The following is a 17242-nucleotide window of genomic DNA, read 5'->3' on the forward strand; positions in this document are numbered from 1 at the left end:
CAGCAAAGAAGCCCTTTCAGAAGTCAATGCCACCGGAGTTGCTATGCTGTTTTCTGCTGGGACTTTTCTGTACGTTGCCACAGTTCATGTCCTCCCGGAAGTGGGAGGAATTGCTCATAGCCACAAACCTGAATCAACCGGAGGAAAAGGACTCAGTCGCCTGGAGGTGGCAGCCCTAGTATTAGGATGCCTTATTCCTCTAGTTTTGTCCATTGGACACCATCACTAAGCGCTCGAATTTCCTGGATCTGACGTGAGCAGCAAATGTCAGCTGCTCCCTTTGTCATTGTCTCTTACCCATCATCCATCCCATCCACTTTATGGAGTTCAGAGGGAACGTTGATTGCAAAATGAGGAATACTGGGAAAGTTTTTAGTGTAGCAAAATGTACTTTGGCAGCCGGACATGAATTCTCTGTAACTTTCTTTTCTGAAGACATTTGCTATTTTAACTTACTTCTGGCCCTATTCTCAGGGAAGATGGAATTTGGAGTTTAAGAAAGGTGAGCAGGGAAGAACATAGCGACTCATCATGAAATTGCGATCACCAAAGTATCCTGCCGTTCAGCTTTCATAGCTGAGAGCAAAACCGAAGGACGGCTGCCTTGGGAGAGGTTGAAGTCTTGTCTTAATGAAGAAAGGGGCTCTCCCCCGTCGGTTCTATGTTGTCGTGACAATGCGACTGGTCCTTGTGATGTTTGTCACTGATTTTCTTGCAAAACAGGCCACACTTGGAATTCTGGACATTCTGCTGTTGTCACAGAAGTGTTGCTGATAGGAAAGAAATGATGTAGACGAGGTGTAGGATTAGAGTAGGAAATCAGCTGGTTGAGAGAGTGCAAATGAATTTTGCAGTGTATTCCACTATTTAAGACAAAGGATAGAAGCGAGGAGAATATTGATTGGTTTATGTAATTGTTAATAAATTTTTTTTTAAAGGCAGTATTTCTTGGGATATGGTCTTCTGCCAAGTCAGTAAAACGTAGGCACCAAAAACGTTAGCAGGAATTAGGTATTGGTTACTGTAATTACACTACTGTGACTGTTGGAGAGGTATCTGTAGTGTCCTTCCAAATCGAGCTGTTATGGGCTCTGAGGAGTAGAAATCAGATGGAAACAGCTGTTGAGGGACCAGAGAACTTCACTAGCATTTGCAAAAGTCTCAACTGCTGAAATCAGCTGGGGGGAAGTTAATTAAATAAAAGGTATTGGGGCTAACAAAACAAGACTTTCAGTTAAATATTTATGCTGCAGGTCGAGTACACGGTGTTTCTAAAGCAGTTCTAAAAAGCCCAATAAACAAAAAACAAACCAGTGGGTTCCCAGTGGACCCGCTAGGGATTTTGCTTTTCCTTTGGGAATCGTGAATTCACCTCTTAGTGATCAGCATTAATTTTGGTAAATCTGCTGGAGGGCTTACTGCCTCTCACTGTGGAAGAGGAGTAAAAGATCCCTCCCTTTGCAAGGCACAGCCTTCTCTTGCCAGGCACTGTTTCTCTTACACACGATGTAATCTAGTACTCCAGTAACGGTAGTGCTTTGAGAAGTCAGGAATGCTTGACATGCACGGGCTCACCATAAAATTCTTTCTTTAGGGGAAGACTTTTTAATGCCGGACCCTTTTTAAGCTGTACTCTGCCTGCACTTTTTAAAGAGAATGTTGCCAAATACCTTTTTCTTTTCGTTTTTTTTTTTCTTGAAATGGATTTTGAAGGCTTGAAATATCATCTTAACTGAAGTGCTCCTTGTTTCTATTTGAATGTGTCTGTTGTTCATGACATTTATTACTTATACTACACAGGCCATTGTGCCTCTTAACTTCTTTACGTTTTTGTCATTGTCCTGTTTGTCTTCTAGTTCAGTAATGGGTATGGGCTGGCTCTTGGACTAGTGATTGCTTTGTAACAATACAGGTGTATCCCAGGACTGAACCTAGTGTTGATCCCCAGGAGTGCTTGTTCATTTGTGTGTTTGACTGGATAAAATCCATGCAAAATTATTAGAAGGCATCTTTTCACACCAGACAGTGTTTTCAGCCAAAATTAGCGTATGAGGCCTGAACATGCGTTTTTGACATTAGACCTTTGAAAGCTAATTCTGTTCTGAAAAGCCACTGCAAAATTAGTGACGTGGATGGGATCCACTCCTGTGTGTTCTTAAACGTTTCCTCTTTAACGACATACGTATTCATCTAGTGAGTTACCTGTTTAAACAAGTTCAGTGATACAGGTTCCCGACACATGGAGAAGATACACAGGGATGCTTACGCCGGAGGTCCCAGTGTTCTTCCTGATTGCCCCTTCTGCCTGGGTGATCTCACTATTATACCTTCCTTAATCTTTCCAGATAATATTTCCAAAGGCTGGAAAGCGCGCAGGATCTAGAGCTGAAGGAGGAGATAGCTTCGCGCAGCATCTGGTGCCTACGTTTTGTAAAACAGTAGGGTTTGGGTTTAAATTCGGCTGTCGGCTATCACTTGCTCATGTACCCCACCCCACTAGTTAAGGTGGCACCCTGACTCCGTTCTCCTTCAGCCTCACCGTGTACACCCCAGCAGCAGCGGTTTAGGGAGGTACGTCCCCCCGTTTCACGCTGTTGGTTCCAGTGTGGGAGCAGGAGCGGTACCTTACCCGGCTGAGGGTGTGACAGCCAGCCTTTTCACTGCTGACATAACCTGGCGTGTCAATCACACGAGCTGCCGAGAGCTCTTGGCATCTGTCTTTTCTCTTGTCCCTTGGATCGTGTTTCCAGTTGCTGGGGCAGCCACCAGAGAGGGTGATGCTCTGTTTAATGATTCATGAACTACGGAGGCCAAGTTATAGCAGCCAGTGAGAGATCTTAAATGAAAACATCGGTGACTTAAAATTGACACAAAAATTCTGCTAACATGTGCGTTTCATTCTGGCACTTGGTTAAGTGATAGAAGATTTGTGTGATCATGGGTTTGGGGTGGTTTTTTCTACCTGTTGAGAAGTAGCAACATCATTTTCTTTTGGCTGCCTCTGTTATCTCTGTGTTGAACTGTTCAATTCTGTAGCTGAAACTGCAGTGACTAAGGAGGCTTTTGGTTACCTGTGAAGGAGAATATCAAATTTTAAATGATCAAACCTTTCCAAATTGTTAGTTTCACATGGAGGATTATCTTCTTGAGGCAGAATATTTTACCAAGTTAAATAAAATGGTCCATTTTATCATATCCCCTTTTTTTTCTATCGGTCTCCCCATCTGTCACAGTAAATTCAAGCACTGCCTGTAGCCAGGGCCATCTGGTATCATTTTCTACTCCTCAGGGGACCCTGGTGCAAACAAATTCCTCTCACTCTGTCTGTAATAGCCATCTCTGCCTGTGTTTTCTGCTGTGAGGTAGGTGGCAGCAGGTCTAGCAGGTAATGCTTTAACCAAGTGCCAGGCACATCCCCCTTTCCTTCTGTAAATCCCTCTAGGAAATCTATAATCTTCTCATCAGCTGTTTTGGGTTTTTTTTTTTTCAGTTAATGATTTATTAATTGGCAACAGGAATTGGACTAAAGCTGTTTCTGTGGATCCTGGTGTGTTCAGGCACTTTCCCCTGCTGTTCTAACTCTCCTATGGCTCCTTATGTAAAGAGCAGCGGTATTTCTGCTTCTGCACCTGAGGACGGATGCAGAAGCTGCACTGACATTACCTTAAGTGAGGATGGCAGAGCCGTCACACCAGGACAGCAATTTTTGGTGACATGGCGTGTCAGAAACCCACTCTTGACTATAAAGAACCATTTCCAGGTGGATTGCATTAAAATGCCAGCATTATCAAAGAGACCTGGGAAAACTGCTCTGTTTGTTCCGGAACTAGTTCAGAGCCTTCAGGGAGCTTTTGACTGTAGCAGATGTGTCCATCTTTGTGGTATCAGCTCTGCAGAAGGAGAGAGATGCTGTGGAATAAATGTTGCTGCTGGTCCCTTCCCACTCTGTGCTGGGACTTGGGAAGAAGAGGAGGGAAGTGTATTTGTATCCTTTTGGGGGTGGAAAGAGGAGGAGTGGTTGCAGTGTGGTGGGAAAGTTTGTGATGAATTTAAGATTCTTTTATGATGAATTTCAGATTCCTGTTCACCTCAAAATTATTTAAAAAAAAAGAAATCTTTTTTTCTTCTTCTTACCTCTTTTTACATCTCTCAGCAGCCTTGGCTTTCCAGGGAGAAACACAGTGTGGTCATTGCTGTTTTACCCGACTCCATGTATGGATCTGTAATTTCAATGTCCTTTCCCCCCCCACCCCCAAACCATTTGTACACAAAATCATTCCATGAATGGCTGCCTTATAATTTTTCCACTTTAATTGTGAACGGTTAAAATAATGTTGCCATTTTCAATTTGTTTTATTATATTAAATTTTTACTAGGTGCAGTGCTTCGGAGTTGGCTTGTCTTTTACTGCCTGGGGGTTTGGTGACTGCTCCAACACGGAGAAGGGATGGTCTTAAATGGGATGCAAGCGGTGCAGACAGTACGTTTTATTTTTGGCTAGGTGCTCTTGCTGCTTTTCTTCCTGATGTCTGAGCACCTCCTGGAAACTGGAAGTGGGAAGCTGCATGTTGGGAGGCAGCCTAGCAGGTTGGACATGGGTATGAACGGGTTCAGAGGTGTAAATACAGAAATGATTTGGGAGGGGTGTTGGGCAACTTCTGTCTCCCACAGGGTGTTTAGGAGTTGGGGTTGCCCTGAAGCTGTCTCTTCCCCTGCCCCACCTCCTGGGAAGTCTCTGGGCAGAGACCTCTTTGGAGGGCTGTGAGGTGACTATTGGCTAAGGATGCCCCAGGCCACTGTTAAGAGGCCGGAGAACACACTGGGGCTAAAGAAAATTGAGAGTACAGGATGGAGTGAAAACAGCCTTGTCAGCCTCAAGCCCAAAATGCAGGCAGCCACAGCTAGACACCTCTGACTAAAAATGTTACTTTACCAAACCTGGTTGGGACTAGATTGAACATTTGAAACCACTTGCAGGGTACCAATAAATGAATAAATTGCAGGAGTAAATGCTGCACAAAAACCAGAAGGGTGCTTGTCTCTTGCCAAAGCACATTAAGTTATGGTTTCTGCCCTGTCGCGCGGAGGCTTTTAGGGACTTGCAGAAGATGGTAATAACCACTGGAGCATCCTATGGCTACTGCCAGGATTTAGCGCAAGGATGAGGATCGGAGTCGGGATCCTTGCAATAATAAGGAATAGCTGGGAAGTTGACTCCTTGTCATGAGGCAGTCCCTGAGGAAATGCCTGTAGGCTTTTCAGATCTGTATGTGCCTGTGAGGTTTGCAAGGAAGTGGTCTACAACTCTTCTTCAACCTCATGTGGTGAAGGTGTGGCTGGAAGTGTTACAGTTTAAAGCCATGTTGGAGCCTGAGGCACCCCCTTCAGCAGCTTGGAAAAGGTCATTAAGGACTCCACCTCCCTGCTGTGGGGCTCGTAGCCAAGAGTGTGCCAAAAGTCTTTAGCACAGGGTGGGAAGGCACTAACTGAATGCAGTCTGGAGCACTAGTTGTGGGGTGGTTGGGGCTGGAAGGGACCTCAGGAGGACATCTGGTCCACCCCACCTGCCCAAGCAGGGCTATCTGGAGCCACTTATTCAAAAGCCACCTGGACACAGTCCTGAGCATGTTAAAGGAGGGAGACTCCCCAACCTCTCTGGGCAGCCTGTGCCAGTGCTGGGTCACCCTCAGAGTGGAAAGCTTTTTCTCGTGTTCGGAGGGAACCTCCCATGGTCTCTGGCCCTGTCGCTGGGCTCCACAGCAAAGAGCCTGGCTCCATCCCCTTCGCACTCTCCCTTCAGGTGTTTGTATACCTTGATGAGGTCCCTCCTATAGCTGACAGGGTTTATAGATGTCCTTGCTCTCCGTAGTCTCCAGCTGCCATGTAAGCAGGATTGGGTGTTAGACATACCTTTTCAGAAAGCAGGGGGGAATGATGCTGTTGTAGGATGGGTGATGTATACATTCCTAAAGTCTTCATGCATCCATTTAAGGGATGCCCTTAATGCACATGATTTATAAGCAATTCATTAAAAAAAAGGATGTATTTCTTTTCTCCTGCAGTTGCTATCTGCAGACCTGCCTGAGATCCTGTCTCTTTAACAGTAGCTGTTGTCACTAGCAATAATCATTCTTCTCAGCTAATTGCTTACTTTTGATTTTTCTGGTAGCTCAGAGGACCTGTGTGGAATGGGACAGTGTTTTAGCTGTTGTCACTCTAGCAATAATCACTCTTCTCAGCTAATTGCTTACTTTTGATTTTTCTGGTAGCTCAGAGGACCTGTGTGGAATGGGAAAAGTGTAATCTCTCTATACTGACTTGATCACAAGAGACTGATTAATGTAAGTCAGCAGGAGAACGGGAACAAGTGGCAGTGTTGCTGTTGCAGCTCCTATGGGCAGATGCAAAGCAGGAAGGGTGGGAAGCCTGTATTTTGCCAGGTGGGCTTTTGGGGGTTTTGGGCAAGTAAAATTCTATTTTAATAGTGAAGTGTTATGCAGCATATTAACATTCTTTTAGCGTGTTTAATAAAAATGTCACCTTGCTGACTGGAGACTTGACCACTGTAGTCTGTTGTAAATCCTTTTGGAGATGTAACATAAATGCACCCAAAGCTTGTTACAAGAGTTACCACTAAACTTAAATAGTGAGGAGCTGTGGTGTTGCAGGCTTCCTCATGACAGCTGTAGAGTATTCCTTCGTTTGTTAAGGAAAAAAATGTTCATCAGCGTTTTTAGCAGGGACTTATTAGGGATGAGCACAGCAGCAAGAAAATGAGCTGTCATCTATTGTTCCATCTTACAAATTAAGCCATTCTTCTACTGATGTGCAAGCCTTATCCAAATATCCCTGCAGGCAGAACTGCACAACACTCCACCCTCCTTTAACACAGCACTTGTCCCTTTTGTTTGTCTGGAGATTAACAAACCCTTACGGTGGGTGGAGGGTTAAGAAAAACGCCTCATTCAGAAAACTTGTAGAGCTAATTAAACGTAAATGGTTATCTTGATGACTGGCACCAAACCTATAGAATATTCAGAAAATCTAAAAGGCGAGGTGACGTTATTAGAGGGGGGGAGGGGGGCGAATGCTTGTTCTGTATCTGTCTGCCCATCCGTAATTACTTTGATATATGATCATCGTTATGTTGGAGTCTGGGGAAGTTAATGGGCTTCTGCCGTCCGAAGAAACACTTTAAATGAGATACCCGTTGCTGCACTGGGCCGAAGGGAGCTGCTAAAACCCGCTCACAATCCTCAGTCCTAACTGGAATGACTGAAACACCTCTCAGTCAAGCTCTCCTTGCTTGCCTCCAGATGGTGAAGCTTTAGGTAAAATGAGTCGTGTTTTAGGACTGTGATGGATTTCCCATGTTCTGCTTTCTAAATGACTGAAACACCTCTCAGTCGCGCTCTCCTTGCTTGCCTCCAGACGGTGAAGCTTTAGGTAAAACGAGTCGTGTTTTAGGACTGCGATGGATTTCCCATGTTCTGCTTTCTCTTTTTGACAAAAACACGGGTGTTGTGGTCCCTGCAGTTTCCACTCCTGAATGAAGTCCTAACTTTAGCATCCTGAGCTTCCTACGGCCTTGCCTTCGATGGTCGTAACGTTAGGGGTAAAGGGAACGTTGAGCGTGTATGCAAGAGCCATTACGGTCTCTGTGTGCATGCCCTGCGCATTTTATGGACTTCAGCCTAATTAAAAACATAATTTAGCCAATCCTGTTTTCTGGATATGTATTTATTACTTAAAAGTTCAGCCGATGGATGACGTCTTTCCCTCATTTGATCAGTGGGAACAAAGTGGGTAGGAATTAGTGGACTGCAATCCATGTCTAAGCTTTTGCAGTTGAGAAGCACCTTGTAGAACCTAGTCCTGCACTTAACCCTCTTTTAGAAACCTGGAGTGAGAGGTCTGATCTACTGATGGGTGTTGAAACAGCTGAGGAGTGTGTTTCTCCAGAGTGGGCAGCCGCCAGCCCTGCATCTTATTTTGTCCTACTTCTTGCTGGGCTGTTTTGTCAGATCTTAAAAGTGTTGATGGTGCTCCACTTGTTTGTCTGTGTAATATGTAGAGGTATTACATTTCCCACATCCATCCCCCCCACACCATTATTCTGCCAAGGAAACTCCAACAAATCCTCTTTTGCAGGACTCCTTTGGTGGCCATTGTGTCTAAGCTACTGCAGGAGTATCTCTGTCCTCGCGACGTTCTGGGTGTTCGTACCAGTGTCACAGGTGAGGAGCTGTGGCTGGGAGCAGTCAAGTTACATGCTTAAGTCAGGCAGGGACATTGTCAGGGCTGGAAACTGAGCCCTGGTGTACTGAGTCCTGCTTTGGTGCCGTGTGACACAGGCAGCGCTTTTCCCGTGCTCAAAACAAGACTGAATGAGCAATGGCACTTTTCAAACTCTGTGCTGGCCCCCAGAATGACTGCTCTAAACCTTGCCTCTCCTCTGTTCACCAGAACTCCAAGTGTCCTGGCACCACAGGGTGCAAAGGGCAAGAAAGCCTTTTAAAATTGCTGAGCTGGCCTTTTATGTAGCCCGGGCTACTCACGTGGCATGTATGTCTGTGCCATAGGTAGTCCCCAGTGCGTTTGGGATGCTTTCTGTGCAGAAAGGTTCCCGCCGAGCTCACTGAGCTGTGTCCCCTGATCACACCACGTCCTGGGTAACCCTCTACTGCTGCTACCATGGTGTTTGGGATTGGGCTGAATAATGCTGACTGCAAGCAGGTAAGATGTGGCTAAAGCAGAATGCCCTGGGAAAGGCCAGTAGGCACGCAGGTGGTGTGCACGCAAAGCTGCAAGCTTGCCAGCTTTGAACCCTGTCATAAAACCTTGGGGAAGGGTTTGTTCTTGCCCCTCAGTGTGCATGGAAGAAAGGAAGAAAGTAAAGCTGTATTTATTTCCTGCTGTTGAACGTGCTGCTGGTTGGAAGCAGCCTATTTAACCTATTAAATTTAGCCTATTTAATTTAGCCTATTTAAGCAGCCAGTACTAAGCATGTTCTGCTTATGTAAGCCATGTGATCAGCTTGTGATATTTAGGCTTGATGGGGAAGGGGTGGAAAAACATGTATTGCAAGAAGCCTACAGGCTATCTCCTAGATAGCTGGCCACTCTGAGGGATTCTAAAGTCCCTAAAAAATGCCTGTTTAGCAGAAACACCAGAATGAATGAATCAGGGAGTGGTTTGGGTTGGAAGGGACCTTAAGGACCATCTAGTTCCAACCCCCCTGCCATGGGCAGGGACACCTTCCACTAGACCAGGTTGCTCAAAGCCTCATCCAGCCTGGCCTTGAACACTCCCAGGGATGGGGCATCCACAACTGCTTCTTGTAGACCTTCTGGAATGTAGGCATTCTGGAAGAATGAGATATCCTAAATGAAACCTGAGCTGCACTTTATTTCTTCACATTGATCCAGGTACCTGCTCATACCTCCCATAATTGCTAATTGTTCTCTGGGTTGAAAATGCCTTTGGAGCCTCTCAGAAGCTGTAAGAGGAAAGGGAATCCATGCTGGAAGGCAAGACCTGAATCTTTCTAACTCTGAGCAGCAGCTCTGATCCAAATCTTGATTTCCTCGCCCCAACCTAAGGATTAGTTTGTTCTTTTCTGCATAAAGTACAGTTGTAAGACTGCCCAGAACATAAAGGTATAACTTTTCACTTTAAAAAAAAAACCAACACCAAACCATATATATATACACACATATATATATATGTGTGTGTGTGTATATAAATACAAGCCTCCTCATCAGCTCCAGTTAGCCAGTATGTGTATCCTTAAACCAAAAGGGAGCATCCTTTGGCTGGAGGGTGGCCTGTGGTGACAGAGTATTGCTTCTGTCCTGGCTTGCACTGCTGGCTGCTTCAAAGGGGGATTTTTTTGAGCAAAATCCTATTGGCTTTGTGTGTAGGAAGAATAGGGACAACGCATTAGCAAGATAATTCCTCTATCAGTACAACCCGTCTCTCCGCAGGAAGGTTTTCTGAGTGAAGCTCCAGTGCTTTCTCTCCAGGATGTACAGCTGTGTTTCCCCCTACAAGCCACCAAGAATGAAACATCCATCTAAAATCTTTACATTATTATTCTGGAACAAAAATATTTCAGAGAAGGAGGGTGAGCCTAATCCGTATCCCTGGAAGGTACAGCCACCACGGGTTGCCGTGTATGTAACTGATCCAACCAAATAATGGCTTTTTGCCTCTGCCACTCTCGTTAGGAAGTAATTCCACAGCTCCCTTGCTGTGATGGTTACATACCTTCTTGTTTATTCATGGCTAATTTAGGGCCGTTTGCTTTATTGCAAGCGCTGACCTTTACCAGTACATTAAGAGGGGCAAGACTGGAACTGGAAAGCAGTCAAATTTTCCCCTTCACTCTCATTTAATCAAGTCCTTTTCATCTCCTGCCATTTACTGCCCTCGTATCGCTGGCTCCTGACTCCTGGTTGCTTGACAAAAATAAGTCATAGAATCACAGAACGGTTTGGGTTGGAAGGGACCTTAAAGACCATCTAGTTCCAACCCCCCTGCCATGGGCAGGGACACCTTCCACTAGACCAGGTTGCTCAAAGCCTCATCCAGCCTGGCCTTGACCACTTCCAGGGATGGGGCATCCACAGCTTCTCTGGGCAACCTGTTCCAGTGCCTCACCACCCTCTCCATGAAGAACTTCTTCCTGATATCCAATCTAAACCTCCCCACTTTCAATGTAAACCCGTTACCCCTTGTCCTGTCACTACAGGCCCTTGTAAAAAGTCCCCTTCCAGCTTCCTGGTAGGCCCCAAGTTGCTCTTTTCCTCCCCGGAGCTGCCCACTCTAAAGAATCTGCTGTGACTACTCAGTCCTTTGCTTGTCCTAGAGGTCTCCAGAGGAGACAGTACCTCTGGTTTTTGATGTTTGAAGCTATTAGACCTCTTTTTTCTCTTGGTCTGTCCAAGATAAAAATACATCAAGAGGCAAAAGATGAAGATCAGCTTTTCCTCGCTGCAGGTCACCGCTCAGGTCTTTGTGTCACTGGTGCAGTACAATGGCAGGGGCACCGGATCATCCTTCCGAGGGAGCTCTGGGGCTTTTTACTGCACCGTTTTAAATCAAGGTGATGCTGTTGGTCCCAGAATCCTTTTTACCCTTTATGCAACACAATTCCAGGGGAAACTTTTTCCCCTCTCCAGAAACCCTGGTTATGAGTAGCACTTTCTTTTCAGTGCAGCGTGTGGAGTGGTCACTACAGCATGAATACTTCAGGGTTGTTCTCAAGAGTTGGGGATCAGGTGAGATGGAGGCAACTCCATCCTGTTGTCCATCTTCTCCCTTAAAGTCACTCTGAGATGGGCTTTGCTGCTGCTCAAGACACGTCCTGTCTGGGACGAAAAGGCCAGTCAGAGCCAGGCTGAGAGAAAGCAACAAAGCATTAGGTTTGCTGACTCCCGCCTAGTGATTGATAGTGGCTTTTATCAGGGGCTGGCACCTGTAATTTCCCTAGTACCAAGCGTACCCTGTGACTTCAGGCGGGCAGTCTGCGTTTCCCCCGCTTTAAGATGCTTTGCAAGTGCCTGTGACTATGTAAAGCCAAGTGGGCCTGTGCCCAGTGCTGTGATCTAGCTGAGGGCACGCCCCAGGTTTCTAATCCCCGGGAATGAGAAAGGACCGCGTGTCTGCAGCGTGCCGCTTCTGAGTAAGTGCATCGGGGAGGGCTGACATCTGGCAATTACAGCATCAAAATCCATACGCACAGAGGATGTCACGGGCTAAAACAGGAGCAGATGCATCACGGCGTGGATGTATCCGTATTGCTTATATGATACCCCAAATCTCCAGATACTTTACCGGGTGCAATGCAGGCAGTTCTTCCCCAAATCCTAATCCTGGAGGGAAGGCAGGATGCAGGAAGGAACAGTATGATGCTAATGTGTTTTCCTGTGGGCATTACAAAAGACGGGTTCTTCTGGAGGACTGTGAGCAGATGCATCACGGTGTGGATGTATCCGTATTGCTTATATGATACCCCAAATCTCCAGATACTTTACCGGGTGCAATGCAGGCAGTTCTTCCCCAAATCCTAATCCTGGAGGGAAGGCAGGATGCAGGAAGGAACAGTATGATGCTAATGTGTTTTCCTGTGGGCATTACAAAAGACGGGTTCTTCTGGAGGACTGTATCTGTGCAGGGTGGGAGGGTGAGTTTCGAGAGAGGAACAAGGATTTAGGGAACCAGAATAAAAAGCTTGTTGTGGGAGTACTAAACAGGAGGTGAATGGAGACTCACCTGAGCTGTGTGATGTATTCCCATGTCTCTGTGCTGTGAGCAAGAAGGAGCTGGTACCAAAGCGGCAGGGCAGAGGCTGCGCTTGCCATGTACCCGAGAAGCAGGAGGGGGCACGGGGGCAGGCAGAATTCAGATGCTCTCACTTTGACCAGCCATGGCCCTTTAAGCCTGAGCAAGGCGTGCAGCATGGGTCACTGCCCAGTCCAAACCCGGCAGCCACGTGAACTGTACCCGGGTGGGCAGTGCCGGGCTGGCACAGCCAAAGCTTTCCGATGGCAGAAGGAGTCTGGTGGTACTTGCTGGCTCCCACCCGCTCTTCTCCCCTTTTCCTTGGGACAAACGAGAAGGACCTGTCTCCAAGTGGAAGATTTTGGGGGCATGCGTCAGAGTAAGGGATGCCGGGCAGTGAAGCGTCCGTCTCACCCTGATTTCTGCCTGGGGTGCTGCAACGTCGCGTGAAATAACCTTCCAAGCTGGCTCTGCTGCAGAGGTTTTTTGGCTAATGTTATTGCTGGGAGGTTTCTCTCTGCTGAGCTCTTTCTGTCGCTCTCTGTTCCCGATCTCTGGCTCTCTCCACTCCCTTTTTTTTAATTCCTTGGGCTGGGATGTGTGCTGCCTGTGATGCATCAGGAAGTAATACGCAATGAGGAAACTCTCATCATTTGTGCATCAGGGAGAGAATTATTGACTGAGTGCTGAGCAGCCAAGTTATTGATTCAAACCGTAGCCCAGTCTCTCCGTCTGCCGCGTGGAGCGACTGGGTACGTCCTTCTGGTTCGTTGCATTTAATCGGATTCCCTGAGCTGCCGCACAGAGCGAGGAGAGTTAGAGCCAGATCCGTCTATGATGTTCGCGTCAAAATCCAGTTCCGTATCCCCTTCTCCGTCCATGGAGCAGGCAGATTCAGATGCTCTGGACATCAGCACCAAAGTGCAGCTGTACGGCGTGCTCTGGAAGAGACCCTTCGGGAGGCAGTCGGCCAAGTGGTCCAGGAGGTAAGCCGCAGTCGCTGAGGGATGCTCAGGTGAAAGGCAGAGCCGGAGGGTGCTGGGGTAAGCCACAGCCCTAGCGCTTGGCTCTTCAAGTGCAGCTAGCAAGGGGGAGGCTAGGGAGGGAACTTTGGGCGTAGCTTCCTTGCTGTCTGGTTCTGCTTTACACAGACAACACCCCACTGTGGGTTCTTCTTCACCCGCCCAGTGCTACCTGCACCTCAGGGTGGGGATGGGGACTAGCTCCCTCCTCTGGGTGATTGTCCTGCGAAGAGGAATGAGTCAGCTCATGTATTTCTCCCCCAGACTGCTTGACTTTGTTCATTAGCACTTGTCAAAGCTCTTTGGGTTTGGGATGGCCACACAGTGTGTGCGAGACTCTGCGTGTGGTGTGCAGGGATTTGTGGACCAGCACCAGGACTGCTGTGCCCCGTGACAGCGACGGCACCCTGGGAACAGCATCTGCAGGCTCTCTTCCCTGGGAGGATGGTGGCTCTGGATTCTCTCCCGTCTGGTGCTAGAGAGTTGTAAGCTGCTCTGTGTTGTGGATCAGCAGCCAGGAAGCTCGGAGCTGGAAAGCATGTGCTGCAACCTTTTACCAAGGACCGAAGTATGTTCTGTAGTACTGAAGTGATGGGTCAGCTTGAGGTTTAAAGGAGAATTTTCAGCGGGTTGATGAGACGCGACTGTCTGCAGATGGGTACCCGCACTGAAACATGGTGCAGCTCTTCCTGCTCACTGGGGGTACTTCATCCAATGGATTAAGCCTTCCAGCATTCCTGGGTGGCAGATTAATGTCACTGCTGATAGACATCATTGGCAAGTGATTCAGTCAGAAGACTATCAGCCAGGAAACTTCCATTTTCACCCTACCACTGCCAGAGATATGGTTTGTGACCCAGGATTTGTTGTTGTGATCTATTAAAGAAGACTAGTAGTACTTAGCTGCCTTTTAGTAGTTTGATATCAGCAGATGAAGTCTGGCAGAAAAGCAAAGTAATGTTGTTTTCTTCCCTCCCTCACATTTCCACTGGGAAAAGGCACAAATGGGTCATTAACAAAAGGCAGCGCAGGAAGCCTGAGCTACCTCTGGGGCTGAAAGGCAGTTTTGTAGCTGTTGTAGCATAGTGTGTCTCAAGGCTTTTTAGAAGAGTAAATTAACCTGCACATAAGGAATGTCTGTCAGCTACCTCTGGCACTTACCTTTTGTGGGTACCTTTTTGCTGTAGCCTGCAGTGTAGACACATGTCAAATCCGTTTCTAAACCCAGCTTTCCCAGTTTTGCTCCATGTAGTAACTACAGTGCTGTCCAGTCTAAACCTGTGAGGATGGTATGGCCTGAAACACAGCTAAATAGTGCTTGAGAAGCAGTTCTGTGTTTGTAGCCATCTGTGACCTGCATACAAATTTTTAATTCTGTATTCCCCTCTGCCTCCAAAAAAACCCAAACACTGAAACCCAATGGCCTTATTTTTCACCCAGGAAAGAATTTGTGCTGATGCTCCCTACTCAGGTCCCAAATGTTGATATTTAGATGGATTATGTCTGGAAACTAATGTGATTGTGTTATAGAAAAGAAGTGGACAGAATAATGCAGGGGAAGGTAATTTGCCATGGAGGAGAATTCTTAAAAGGCTTTCTTCTTCCTAATCAAAATTTCTTGCAGGCAAACGTCCCATCTCTCCTCTCTCTGTCATTATTTATTTAGTGCTCTTCTCTTCCTAGAAGTCACCCCCATCTCCAGCAAGTGGTAAATATTTTAGTGACAGCAGGTGGGAAGAGATGGGGAGGAAGCCGTGGGGCAGGACTGATGTGGAAGGTTAGCTGCAAGCATGGCAGCGAGGGCCCTGGGGGACCAGAGACAGGTCAGTGGGAGATGAACACAGGGAATCTATGGGGTTTGGAAGGAAGAAGTTTCTGGAGTAAAAAGACTGGACAAGAGGAACAGTAAATTTTTTATTTTTTTTTTTAATTCCAGGAGAGGTTTGCTTTAAAGTACAAAATTTTGCATGTTATAAGACAGTCCTTATGGAGGGATAAGGAGCAATTCATGCATTCCCCCCACCAACTCCCCATGCCCAGCAAGACACACATGGTCAAGTGAATTATTTTACGGAAAGGAGATGTTTCCCACTCCAGTTAAATTAAGAGGGGGAAAAAAAAAATTATTCTTGCTCGATACAGTTGAGGATCTGATTTCAGAGATGCAGATTTTGTCCTGAAATCTTGGATTACTACATTTTATCTATTTGGTATTTACAGGTAGCACCTTTGCTGTGAAGTAATTTTGCACTGGGCAATAGCATTGCTCTCTGTCCCGAGGAAAGTCCTTCCAAGCCACAGGAGATCAACCAGCATGTAATGGGAGGATTGATCACACCCGGCTGTCAGCTGTGGCAGATGGGGTCTGCATGGCTGTCGAGAGGTGCACAATACTTACTGACGCAATCCCATTCATTGGGCTGTAGCAACAGTGCTGCTGGAGGCATGGAGAAGAAAAAGAAGTGTGTAAGGGAAGGATGGAGGCTGACTAGATAATGCATCAAGGAAAAAAGTCTGGTGGTGTCTCTCTGCTCCTGCGAAATCCCCAAACCTGGGATTTCATTCCCTAAAGCACTAGGCGTTCCCGGCTAGTGGGTCTAGCCTATGGTGTCTAGTACTTCAGGGAATGAAATCCCAAGTTTAGGCACTTTGTAGCAGTAGAGGTTACGCTGGGAGCAGGGAGGGATAGCAGAGCCTTGTTGTATCCAGGGCTGGCATCTGATGGCCCCTGTGAGGACAGCTGACATGAGGCAGTTTTCTTGGAGCACTTTCAGTCCTTTCCCTTGCTCACACAATGGTCTGTCCTGCAGCCCAAGCATTTGTGTCCTGCCTCAGGTACTGACTGGGAGGGGGCTGGGGGCTTCTGGCCCTGGACGAACATGGCTATGTTCATCTGCGACGGCTGATGTTTGAAAATGCTGCCTTTCAGAGCTTTATTTTGAAATGCCACTAGTGCAGCATCATCATTCCTGTCTCTCCAAGAGAAGAAGTTCTATTCCTAATGTGAATTTTCTTTCCTTGTAAAGTAATATCCTTCCAAAGGAGATGATTGCATCTTCTGGGTTTGCTGGTGCTTTTGACCAGTCTAAGCTTGAGTCGCTGCTGCAGTGGCTTTGGTAAGTCATCTTTTCAGCCCTTGACTTGTGGGCCTCCTCTTCCTACCAAACTGCACCCCGTTTTTCCTTCCAATTGACAACAAGCAGTTTAGTCTCTTCCCTACTACAAAAGCTGTAGGGCATCAACCTAGCACAGAGCCTGGAATGAAAATGTACATCCGGGTATGTGGTACCTGCCAGGATGTGGCATGAATGGGGTACTTTGCAGGTAGGAAGTGACACGTCCATCTGTACTGTGGATAACCCCAGCACCATACAGAAAGGTCAGGCTCTGAGCTGACTGTCACCATTCGGGTGTGAGACTCTGGGGCTAAGGGGGGGACAGTTCCAGGAGGGCAGCTGCTTGGTGGTCAACCAGAGTCAGAAAAGCAAGGTGCATCGTGAGGAAAAGAGTAGAGAGCAAACCACAGAACATGCTTACACCTCTGAGTAGATCCATCAGAGATGCTAGGTTGCTGGAAGGGAGGGAAACACAGCGCAGTTAAGAGAGAAATTTTATCATCTCTTGGGCCAGTCCTGGCTGTGGCACCGCAAAGCGTGCACGTAACCCTGGTTTCCAGCTGAATGGCTACCAACAGTCACTAGATGTGGTCACAGGACAGATGAAAGGATACTTGTGTAGGGCTGGTTTCTGCTCTAAAAAAACCTAGAAAGCAGGCAGCTGCAGGGCAGTGTGTGTGGGTCCAGCCCAGGGCAGCCAGGGCTGCGAGTTAAGCAGTGTGCTTCCCTCTCCTCCTTGTAAAGTTCCCACTTGGCTGGTTGCTGCCAGGAAGCATCCACCTCTTCCCGCTCCCTGCCTGGCTGACTGCGGCACCAGGG

The 17242-nt window shown here is 47.1% G+C and overlaps 2 protein-coding genes across 3 annotated transcripts in view; both read left to right on the plus strand.

Annotated features, from left to right (window-relative positions):
* SLC39A9 (solute carrier family 39, member 9) overlaps positions 1–265 on the plus strand; it is a 16729-nt gene extending 16464 nt beyond the window's left edge. The window contains exon 7 of one of the 2 annotated variants that reach the window (XM_010160619.1): positions 4–265. In XM_010160619.1, coding sequence (XP_010158921.1) covers positions 4–179 — 176 coding nt within the window. In that variant the 3' untranslated portion in view covers positions 180–265. The remainder of the gene's footprint in view (positions 1–3) is intronic. The other variant, XM_010160618.1, reaches the window with a different exon arrangement.
* Positions 266–13119: 12854 nt separating this feature from the next.
* The window catches only part of PLEKHD1 (pleckstrin homology domain containing, family D (with coiled-coil domains) member 1), a gene marked incomplete at its 3' end in the record, with an annotated part of 21110 nt that continues 16987 nt past the window's right edge, over positions 13120–17242 (plus strand). Inside the window, exon 1 of the mRNA XM_010160620.1 lies at positions 13120–13271. Within this exon, the coding sequence (XP_010158922.1) occupies positions 13120–13271 (152 nt within the window). The remainder of the gene's footprint in view (positions 13272–17242) is intronic.

This window comes from Eurypyga helias, unplaced genomic scaffold (assembly GCF_000690775.1).
Source record: "Eurypyga helias isolate BGI_N326 unplaced genomic scaffold, ASM69077v1 scaffold5101, whole genome shotgun sequence".
Taxonomy (NCBI): domain Eukaryota; kingdom Metazoa; phylum Chordata; class Aves; order Eurypygiformes; family Eurypygidae; genus Eurypyga; species Eurypyga helias.